At 37.0% G+C, this 12,137-nt stretch overlaps 1 protein-coding gene across 6 annotated transcripts in view; it reads left to right on the forward strand.

Annotated features, from left to right (window-relative positions):
• The window catches only part of WDR33 (WD repeat domain 33), a 68,910-nt gene that overhangs the window by 25,542 nt on the left and 31,231 nt on the right, over positions 1-12,137 (forward strand). Inside the window, exon 8 of one of the 6 annotated variants that reach the window (XM_080622409.1) lies at positions 7,228-9,840. The exons of the other annotated variants lie outside the window; for them this stretch is intronic. Within the exon in view, the coding sequence (XP_080478535.1) occupies positions 7,228-7,289 (62 nt within the window). The 3' untranslated portion in view covers positions 7,290-9,840. Of the gene's footprint in view, positions 1-7,227; positions 9,841-12,137 lie in introns of those variants that run through there. 6 annotated transcript variants of the gene reach the window in all.

Consider the following 12,137-nt stretch of genomic DNA (forward strand, 5'->3'; position numbering starts at 1 on the left):
TCATATTTAAAAACAAAACTTTGAGGACTTTAATGCTAAGGCCTGCTTTTAAAGTAAATTATAAAGAGCATTAAAGATACTGGGGTCAACTGATATGTGGAAAGGACAAAATTCTGTAGACTTGTGACATGTGAGTTTGTTTGCACTGAAATGAACCGGTGTAATTTATTTCTATTATCTGATTGAATTTTTCCCTTAAAACTGGTCTGAAACATCAATTCTAGTTTTACCTTCCAAAGAGGATTAGAAAATCAAATTGGAACCCGTAAATTACGTGGGACTTATTAAGGTTTTGCTGTAGTTCTTCCAGCTGTCTAGAGTAGGCTACACAATTTTTTAGGCAGTTGAACCCATGAATACATGGTGCATGAAGTTTTTGGGGACATCTTTGAGTAATTCATCTTAAAGTGAATTACCTTCGAGGAGCTTGAAGATGAGGGAAATGGCATTGAGTGTCCTAGCTACTGACCTGCTTGCTTCCCCTCAACCCAATTACTGTCTGTTTTATCTCTTGAAGTAAAGGTGCTGTACTCTTAATTCTGCACTGTTATTCTTCGCCTGTGTTAACTTCTGACGTGTTGCCATCTTGATGGTTGTAGCAAGTACAGATTGCGTTTGCTAAAACACACTAGTAGGAAACCAACTGATGTTAAAATAAAAATGATTTTGTTAAAATAACAAGACATGGAAAACAGGCTATAGTATAGCAATATGTTGTTTTCATGACAATCTGTTGCTCTGCAAGGCATTTCCAATAATGGCACTTAGAACAAAACACTATCAGGTCTTCAGTTTTGCATTTGCACACCAAAGTTAATGCCAGAACTCATGTAACCAGTCCCCATTTTTGTAAAAACATACACACTGATGGCTTTTAACAATGCTAAAAACAGTGGTTGAAAAAAATGCAGGCAGTTAAAGCTTGATGTCCCTTTATTTCTGTTCAGAAATTAATGGTGATTTGATTGGTGGCTGGGTACTGAGTCTGTACTCATGTATCCCTGAGAACACTTTGGGTAGATCATTATTAAACACATGATTTCTTAATTATTCTCAGCCTGACATGGTGGATTAGGCAGCTACAAATGCATTTCAGTGTTGTCCGTTCCCTTGTCTGTCCTTCCTTCCTTCTTCCTTTCACAGTCACATGCACGAAATCCACTAGAAAAATGTGCTTGGGAGGACTGTAAAGTTTTCAGTCTGAAGTCTAGATGAGCATTATGTTCCCAGGATTTCAAAGGCTGTCTGCCCTACATAGGTATTCTGGTGAGGGTGACTTTACCCAGCTCTCTGAAAGGTGCTAACCCAAGATCTGATATTTTGTAGATAAGTTTTTCCTATTTTCTGGATGTAGTATACACTAAATAATCCTCCAGCTAACATGGTAGGTTGGGCAAAAGATTTTTTTGTATCCTAGTTTGAATAATAAAAAGCAGTCATCATTCCTTCACGTTCTATTTGGATTCAGTATTTGGTGTTTGTAACAAGATGTAATTTCTTACTGGTATGTGATTCACTCTAAGGAAAGTCTTTTGTCTGTCTTTAATAACGTTGTTTTGCCTGGAATTTTCCATTTGGGCATAACACCAGTGCAAAAGTGCGTCATTTACAAAATGACCTGTATGTGCATATATGCATGGCAGAAGTCAAAGCAGTTACAGTAAACTTAGTTTTCATCAGCTCACAAGTTCTGAAGAAGCATCTCCACAGCTAGTTATACTGAAATAAATGGAGTATTTTTGACTTATTCCTTTCTTCCTTTATGCCTTCTGTTTCTGGATCTTCATCAGCAAATAAAATACCATAAAATGCCTTTTGTGGTTTAAATCTGTGGCATGGTTTCTATACTCTGAACTTCCTGCCTGAAAGTGAAGGGTCTCTTTAGACTTTTTGACATGCACTTCCTCAGTCAAATAGCAAATCCCGTTTTTAAAATTTAGAGATGATGTGTTCAGTAGTTAAAAGGAATCTGAGAGCCCAAACTAACCAAAGTTACATCTTCATTTTGGTCCCTCACTTTTAAGTGTAAATCAGTTGCTAGCTCTTAGTCTTTGAATCAGGTAGCTTCTAAAACTTACCTTCTCCTGGGATGTAGTTGACCTCTACATTGGGTAATTCAAAAGAGGAAAAAAAAAGTCCTGATGTTGCTGTTTCCATCTTTCTTACCTTTGTGTGAGGTTTTTCTTTTGTTTTCCTTGTCTCAGTAGGGAGGGTAAACTCAGCAAGTTCAAGAAGTGTGCGTGCGCTTGTGTGTGTTGATGCTGTGTTTCTAGTAAGGAGACTTAGTCTTTAAACCTTCAGGTTGGTTTGTGGGGCCTTGTTACTTTGTACTGTTAGGGTTTCAAGTATATCTGATACGCCTTTAGTCCACACAAGCATCCCTACAAGAATCAATATTAGAAGGACTTTTCCCTCAGAACAAAAGCCCAGGGTGAGATGAGACCTGGCTGATATTGGCACCAATCATGTCAATCTAGAGAAGTAAAGTCCTTGAATTTTTGATTTTAAAGAAGAGCTGTTTTGAGATGCTGGTATTGAATCAGTTAAATCTGCTCTTTGTTGGTGGGTTTTAGCATGCCAGCTTATCTTGCAGGTCTCTGATCTTCATGAATCTTCATTGCCACAACAAAGTTGGGGTGGGGGAGAGCGATAAGTTGCAGCCAAGTCTGTTAAGCTACAGTTGCACTCTTAAGTTGCATTTTCTTGTGTTTTAGGTGCAAGAAATGGTAGGGAACTCGCTTAATGGGATGTTAATAGTGACTCAGAGGTTTTTTCTTTACAGACAGTTCAAATCAGCTGCACAATCAGTGATGCAGGAGCCTTTTTATTCTGCTGTGTTGAGCCAGCTCTGATGCTGCTTCTTTGGGGTTGCATAGGGGGCTCTCTACATGGTCTCATTCACTTTTTCATCTCATTAGGAAAATTCTCCATTGCCTTTGTGAGACTGAGAAATATTGTATACAATTCCCAGTTTCATAAATGGAAGTTATCATGCAAAATACATTTTCCTAGCATCTTTTGCTACACTTCTCCCAAAGTACAGTAACGTGTAAAGAGTGAACACATGTACACCTTCCTGAGCTTGTAAGATGAATTTACTGCTTGTTAGAATGGTGGGTGTAACCTACATTAGATGGGAAGAACCTAATCTCTTCTTGCCTGAGGCTACAAAAAATGTTCAGGTGTGAACTTGCAGCTCAGTTTTATCTCTGACTATGACTTTCAAGACTACAGCGTCTTTGTTTTCTCTGTATAGAAAGCTTTATTAGAGGTAGACCTTGTTAAAATCTCTGACTCTATTTGTGTGAAATGTAAAAGCCATCTGAAAGTTGAGAAACTTCCTGCTATGGTGACTTACGTCAGGTTCTTATTTGTGGAGTGTTCCAGATTGGGCAAATTTTATTTTGCTCAACTATAATTGAGGTCCTTGATTTCTGCAGTTAAACGTAGTGATTAGGAGGTAGTTTCATGATAGCTTTGCTCTGCTCCCTAAAATAATGCCACAAGGGTGGCATATAGAGGGTATTGAAGACTTCTTTTGTAGGTGATTACATCTGATATGCATTATGGTTTATAATGAAGTTCATTTCTGAATATCATTAAAATACAGCATAATGAGTCTGAGGTCTGTTTTTAAACTAGAATCTAGTGTTTTAACAATCCTGAAGAGTTGAAAAGTAAGAGTATATAGAATTCTCAAAAAACGAGCAAAAGAGATCATGAGAGATGACCACAACACCGTGCTGTAAGAAAGTTATACCAGACTCTTCTTTCCACACTTTTTGTGAGACAGGAATGAAGAGACACTGTGCAAGAGTGAGATTATTTTAGGTTGAATTCTGAAATCTTTTCTTCCCTGAAAATTGTCCTGAATCACATAATCTCTCACGTTGAGTCCAAGGGCAAATTTTACACTAAAAAGGCTAATATTTGTAGTAAATATTTTGTTAAGCTTGACGGAATGTTAAAACCCCCTAGTGTTTCACAGGGCAGCCAGCTCTTAGTGCTGCTGAAATACATGATACTTCCTTCAGAAGTTGTATGACTGCATCATTAGGATTCCTTGCATCTGTTTCCTTTTGAATGTTTGATAATTGTATGGCTGCCCCATACCTGGCAGTGTTCGAGGCCAGGCTAGACGTGGCTTTTAGCAACCTGGTTAGTGGAAGGTGTGGAACTAGATGAGCTTTGAGGTCTCTTCCAGCCCAAACCATTGTGGGATTCAATACTGAACTCTGAAACGTTATTTTTTATGGCTTACTAGTATAAATACTTCTGTGGTGAGAGCTTTCATCTGTTATAACTACATATAGAAGTAAAGATAATATGACACAATACATAGTGGTCAGGGTTCACTGACAGCACCACTGATGCAGCACGGAGTTTTCTCAAGCCCTGCTTTCTTGTTGAGAAAGAAAAACACTTTTTCATAAGGTTGATACTTGATGAAAGAAATCCTGAGTTGCAGTGACATTTAAATACTGACTATAAGGTGATACCAATCTTCCTTTCTTGGCACAAGTGTAATTTGGAAAATGATGCAGGTTGTGTGCGTTAATGGTGACGACTTAGTGTCCTACTCACCAGTATTTATCATGTCAGAAGTTCTCAACAGAAACAAAATCATCTGGAGTTATTCTTTATGCAAGTTATGTTAGTAATTCATCTACTTTGATAATATCTTACATGGACAGAATTGGACATTATTTTTCATGGAATCTTTCATCTGACATACTATTTTCTAATAGAATGCAACTACTGAAATAAGGTATTTCAGAATAAATGGTTAGAAGTCTTCAAAAAAACAAACCCCACAATTCCCTGGTTAAAGTAATCCATGTCAGTCCTTAGAAACTTACCTTGCAGGCTGTTTGACTCCATTTTTCTTTTGTGTGTGGATTAAATGGACCACTTCCCCCCTGTCCCCGCTCCCTTTTTTTTTCTCCATATCCTCTAGTTACTGTACTAAAAGCTTTTGTGCTCGGAGTAAGCATAGATAGTTTGTGAAGCATTTGATATTTTCTTTTGCATCATTTCAATTCCACATAATCCAGTTATTTCCTATTATAGTGCATTTAGCTTGTGAGTTATTTTCTCGTTCTAGTAGTGAGGCACTTTGCATCATTTTATCATATGAATAACATTGCAGTTCTCATACTTGAAATAACCCAGAACAGGGAGATGGGGAGATAGCTTGCAGATATCTTCCCTAAAATAGTGGGGGAGGTTTTTTCTGGCCTTACATTCTAATGAGAAACCTAGTTCTGCTCATCGCATGTGTTTTTAGCAAGACACAGAGTCAGAATTGAAACTCTGCTGAATGAGATTGTATAGCAAACCATGAGAAAGGGATAAATAAGAATTGTGGGAAAAAAAACCAAACGTGGGTGAAAAGTAGCTGGAAGGATAGCAAAGGGATGGAAAGTGGGGAGGCTGTGTCAGTATGAGAAACCTCCAACTTAATAAACAAACAGCTTGTACAAGGATTGAGAAAAGATATTGGCAGTGTGAATAAGGAGATAAGAATGAGGTGGTGGAATCTAACCGAAGATACGCCCTAGCATTGTGGGGATTAATCAGGGCAAGCTCAGTTACTGTAGCAATAACTGATAGTTGCTCTTCAGACCTAATGCTAGCTCTGGGTTGCTTCAGTTGAGAGTGTAATTGAGGCATATGACATGCTATATGCCTCTGGAAAAAGTGGGTGACTATATTAAGTGTGTAAACATGGTTCTCAAAGTACAGTGCCAGAACTTTCCAAGTGACTGATACTCATTTCACAGTAAAAATACAAACTGTCATGTAATTTTGCTGCTTACGAATAAAGGCTTTTTGTTGAATACAACACTTTTCAAGGGAAGACACTTTCATTTTTACTGCTGAAAGTACATGTGTGCATTGTAGGTAAAGTAACGATCTTGGAAGTTTTATAAATTAAAAAAACCCTTGTAAAATGCTGACCTCTGTAAAATATGAGAGTTAAAAAGTGAATTAAGAATTAATTTGAATTAATTAATAATTAAGAATCAGAATCATAGGCTGTTAAGTGTCATGGCTTCAGAGAAGCACAGCTGTAAGCATCAGAAGTGCAGGTAGTCTATAGGAGAAAAGGATGACTTTTCGAAATATTTTTATCTTAGAAACATTTCCCAGTTTAATAAGTTTAATATTTCTTCCATCGCAGACAGTTTGGATTACTATTTGTCATTATTGTGTCAGTGGAAGCAGCTGATATTTCTGTTTCTGCAAAACATTAGTTTCAGACATTGCAGAGTATGTAAAGTTCTGGCTTTTGCTGAGCAATTTAAAGCACAGTTTAGTTATGTATCTTTCTTTTAAATTCCAATAGTTGTCATATTGTGTATAAGTTAATTTTGCTCCAGCTAAGATATGTAGGTAGCGCTGTTCCAGATATAACTATAGGCACAGAAAGAAGCATTTGTGACACTACATCATCATTTTCTGATATAGACGAGGCAAGGTTTGCAAGTATCTTGCATATATTGTCTTTGAAGACAAAGTTAGCTATAGCTGGTTTTGACCATTAATAGAAAATGTTTGTGGACTTTTTAACTCATCAGAATAAGCTTTTAGAAGAACTTATAATGACCATTCATAGAATCAATTGTTAGGGTTGGAAAGGACCTTAAGATCATCTAGTTCCAACCCCCCTGCCATGGGCAGGGACACCTCGCGCTAAACTATGCCACCCAAGGCCTCAAATATGAACCTTGCCTGAGAAACAGAAGGTTCACTGTAATGGGACTGGAATAGGTGCTTCTACCAAGTCCCTGAGATCTCAGAGGGTAAACTTAGAATTTCTATTCAAAAAAGCTGAGGAATGTGTTCTCTTGGCTGCTTAAAACTGGTAAGAATAATACCAGTTAGTAAAAGGCAAACCCAGCTTCCTGGTGTGTGCTGGCAGGTACATATTCTTGCATATGTGCAATAGCTTTATTTTCTTTGCCTTTTCATTTAGAATGATGGAGCATGAAAATATTCTAAATGTTATCTTAAAACCTTACTTTTTAAACTTCCATCACCTTAAAAATACTTCCAAAGAGTCGTAACAATTAGTAGCTTAACTGTAGCTGTTTTAACTCTTAAACAAGTTGGTTATTTGATGAAAATATGTAGCTCAAGATTCAGCCAATTATTACTATTATTATGTATACATTAGGGAAAATAAAGTAAATATTTATGCAGACTTTTAACTTCTCTCCATAGCTGCCTTCTTTCTGTCTTCTCCAAGAGCATCCTATGCTGCTTTATTTTTCTGTAAGTGTTAAGATTTAAGGAAGGGGTACCTCTGATAAATATTAACCATCTTGACATTGAGAATTTGCATTGCAAGACTAACATCCTTCCTTGCTTAAAACAAGGCCGAATGCTCCTTGAGAACTGTTCTTCATCAGTGGTTAAGGTTCTTTCTGGCTTCATAAATAATCAGTACAGTTAAGGTTCAGAAAAATCTGAATATCTTCTTTAAATTCAATGAAGAACTGATTCCCCCTCAGCCACCCTCAACTTTCTGTGGGAGAAACTTGTCCTGGGATGGGGCAGAGATTTTCAGATGAAAGTAAAACATTTTTCTTTGACCAGAGAATTTTCATTATTTTTTTACATTTGGAGATACATAGCACAAATTGATGTGTAAATGGTACTCACAGGTAAGTAATTGCCCACTTAAGTACAAGTCTAATGGGAGTCCCCTGAAGCTTGAGTTCAAACTCATTTGATGTTTCAGGTATGTTGCCATTAGAAATAGTAAAGTTAACAGTTCTAAAAAGGAAAATATTTTTGTTTATCTCCTCTAGTTCAGTGGGAAACACATTTAAGATGCCCTTTTTTTGGGGGGGGAGATGTTTGGGTTTTGTTTTGGTTTTCTTTTGGGGTTTGGTGTTTGCTTTGCTTTTTTTGTTTGCTTTGTTTTGTTTTTTGTTTTTAAGCTGTTCTCTTACCAGTGCAGTAGAAGAACGTGAGCTTTGCTTAATTTTAGATATTGTGCAGTCTCTGTCCTTGGAGGTTTTCGAAATAAAACTGGTTAAATTCATGAGAAACCGGCTTTGACCTAATAACATGCAGCAGGAGGTTAAACTTCTATTTGAGAGGACTTCTGAGGTTCCTTCTCCCTGACTTGTCCTGTGCTCTTTTGATACTGAATTTCCCTGTTTTGCCAAAGGGGAAACAAAGGAACAATAAATTCTAGTAGTTAAATGTTCAGTTGCCTTTAGCTGTACACCAGCAAGTATGACATAAGGAACTGACCCTTTCAAAGACTATTGAAAATCAATGTTCTGGGTTTTATTTAGTTGATTTTCTTCCAGCTTTTAACATGCTGGAGGTAATGCAGACTATTCTACTTGGGTTAGAAAGATTTCTTAATGTTTAATGGAACTTTTTCTAGACATAAATGTTTGGCCATTCCATAGTGACTAATAGTTTGTTCAACTTAATCATCACTGAAGTTTAAATACTTAATCAGAATCCTCCTACAAGCAGTGAAAATTTGTTATAAATAAGATGGAAGATAGCATGCTGTCAGTGTCTTCAAAGCTCCTGATGATATAGTGAGGTAAAAAGGTACCTCTATATATAGATATACATGCATTTGTTATACATGCATATATAATTTCAGTCAATTCTGTATACAGCATTCAGTCAGTTCTGTATACAGCATTTATAATGTTACCCAGTGGCACATTTATAGACTTCATATTAGCTTGCTGCTTTCTTAATGGTTTTGAAATTATGCAATCCTGAAATAGATTGTGCAGGTAGTGTTGTAAAGCTTTAAAGCACATGCACCATAAAAATAGGTTCAAAGTGTTTGCTTTAAAAAGTAATGCAGGTAACTGTTATACTCCTTAAACTGAAGCAGCCTGGCTTTGTCCATCTGCTTTGTCATTACTGTTCCTGAAGGTGCATTTCCCTAGATCATGTTTCTAAGTTCTCCAGATGAGCCATAAATAGGCCTGATGTGTTTGCAAACATCAGCCTTTATGTCTAAATGAAATGGTTGTTAGAGAATACCTGGGGTTTATTTCAAGCAAAAACTGATCTACATAGTGCATTTTATTGTACATGCCTACACCTATCCCAAGTGTTGACTGACCATTATGTCAAAACCCAAATTACTTATGCAATTTTCAAGTTAAAGTATAATAACAGAAGGCTGCACAATACTAAATATAATTTTGAGACTAAAATTATTTAAAAAAAGAAAATAGTTGCTTTGTCTTGAAAGATGCTCTCTTTCAAGCACTTGAAAAGTCCAAACCAGGTTTGTGGTGGTGGTTCTGCTACAGATGAATTTACTGTCTAAATCTGTAGATAAAATTCCCCTTTCTGAATTGTAACTAATTGGTAGCAAGGAACCTATTGCACATGGAAAATACTATGGACAGTGTCAAGCACGCTTGTATGTAGCTTAGTTACAAGCTTTAAAAACTGTTAGCAAGATGTCCCTTTTTCTAGAGGTTGACCATGTCTGCAGGTTGTTACGGTGCAGTGTGTTACTGCTTGCTGTTTGTGCCTGCTCAGGAAGCATCCGGCCTCTTCTTTGCATCTGCCTTCTGCTCTTTCTTTGCCATGCATAATTTGTAGGTAGAACTGAAGTTTTAAATTGGACCGGCTGATAGAGTTAGACAAAAAGGTTAGGTTTGGTTTATTTGCTTTGGGTTCCTTTGTTTGTTTGATTGGGGGGTGTGTGTGTGTGTGTGTGTGTGTGTGTGTGTGTGTGTGTTTAGGATTTTGTGTTTTGGGGTTTTTTGTGGGTTTTTTTTTTACATTTATTTAATTTTTTAAGTTTTTTGTCCTTTTTTTTAAAGGCCACACAAACCTGTCTTAGGAACACACAAACTTGCTTAATACAGGTCAGCTGATCTAGTCAGATAATGAGATGTCTTTTCCCTACAGATCTCACTTTATGCTCTTAGATCTTCAAACAGCAATGATTCTTTGTTGCTTCCCTAGTAGAAACTCCTTGTCCTTAATGATTGTATATGGTGTTTGCTCTTTGGCAATACATACATTCTCAAAATAATTATTCTCTTGGCTAGCTTGCTAAATCTGGTGATTAGGAATATCAATACTGTTGATGAATATGGATTTCTGTGGATTGCCGTTCTCGTTTTGGAAGTCCCTGGTCTCCAGAGACTCACAAGTACGCATATGGTGTGAAGACTAGGAACATGAAAAGCTAAATTCACCCAAGACAATTCTTTTCTTAAATTGGTTTATGCTCTGCAGTTGTATTCTGGAGATCTTTAGGCAAAGGTAGGTTCTCTCTCACACTATTCCCAGTTTATCAGGAATATCCTTTGCTTCCAAGGCAATGGAGAAAAAGTCCGATCATTCCAATCACCTACATAAGCACGTTAGATTTGCCATTTCTCTAGTATGTGTTGCATTTGCAATTTCAAGCAGGGTTCTTATGCAATGAGGAATTGTACTGCTCACAGTTTCTGTGCTCATGTTATAAAACTAGAATGGTGGAGGCTTTAAATAGCAGGTGCAATCCTGCCACCGTTTTTTTGTCGAGATGCAACTGCTGCTTCCTGTCTGAAAAAACCATCTTGCTTGCTCAGAGGGATCTTCACATGCTGCCTGCTCCTCACCCACTTTGCCATTTTCCTTTCCCTGTGTCATGGAATTCTTTTCAAGGAATAGTCTTTCTCCCTCAGAATACTTAACTTACTGTGTATGTTTCAGTCTACAATTTCATCATGAGGATGTCTGTTCCTATTAAGTCTGGATGGAAATAACTGGCAATTAAGTCTGTGTTTTCCACAATGGTTGAAGCTGCATTAGTTTCTGCAGGAGTCTGTCCTGTCAGGTACAATCTCTACAACATCTGTAGCAAGCCATAGCACTTAAATTCAGAGACTTATTCCACAGTAATTATTTGCTAGAAATACTAGAAGCTATTTTTAACCCATTGCACTATATTTTAGTGACCAAATTAATAACTAATTAATAACTAATACAATGTTGGTATTTGAATAAGGTTTTTTTTGCAAGATGTCAAAATGCAAGTAAGGAATAGGTATGGGACAAGTTTTCCTGAAGAATACTTAGAGGCAGCAGGTATCACAAATTATCTAACAAACACAAGTTAGCAGCAGTATATGAAAAAGAACGATATGGGGAATTTTAATTAGCATTTAAATTGACTGAATTTGAAGTGCCGTAGTAAAAATCTTAGAAAGTAATGTTGCATTTGCTAGACCTGAAGAGTATCAGAGTATTTTCCTAAAGGGTCTGCTCTGCAGTTCTTGCACAGAAAGGAGCACTTGAGCATAGGAGTGAAAAGCGAATTAATTTTTCAGTCTATTACAGTCCATAGCTCTTTGATGCCAGTTACTGTGAATTGAACATCTCCATGGTAGCAGCTGGTAATCCTGCTGATTTAGGTAATGTGTTCTACTAACCAGATGTTGTGTGATAATTCTAGTTCCCATCAGTCTGAATATATTATCTCCTAGTGAAAGGTGGAAAATCACACCCGTCTTTTAGGGAATCTATCCCTCACAAAAATAAAGTTGTTAAGATTTCATAAAACTGTATGATAGATAAATGAGGCTTTTATTTAAAAACTGCTGTAACTTTTGTAAAGGTTCACTTGTTTGTATTTGATAGCAGGAATAACGGGTTTTGCTGCTCATTTTGCCATCGAATGTATGTCATGCATACTGCATTCACTGTAGACATCGTGTAAAAGAACTTAAAACCCCTAGTGTTTCCTGTGCAAATGTGTTGATGCGGAGGCACAACCAGCCTCATAGATGTGCTGTCTTGAGATTAGGATACTGCTGATGGAGTACAAATGACTAATTAACAGCCAGTCTCCAGTAGATGAAGAATCTGTTCTTAAAGCCAGGTGGTTCTCAGCCTGCTGTACCTTTTTCTGCAATGTAGTGCTTGTGTTGCAGTTGATCACATTCATGACACGTTGACGCTTGTAAAACTGCTTCTTGTAGCAACAGGTAATTCACAAAGGGCTATGTATTCCAGCAATAGAGACTAGTCTAATGAAGGTGTATTCTTTGTACTAAATAAATAACTGTATTTTAACTTGCACTGAAAATAAACTGTTGACATGGGATTATACCTGTTAAAGCTTCCTTTTTTCTTTT

Source organism: Psittacula echo (assembly GCF_963264785.1).
Source record: "Psittacula echo genome assembly, chromosome: 7".
NCBI classification, from domain to species: domain Eukaryota; kingdom Metazoa; phylum Chordata; class Aves; order Psittaciformes; family Psittacidae; genus Psittacula; species Psittacula echo.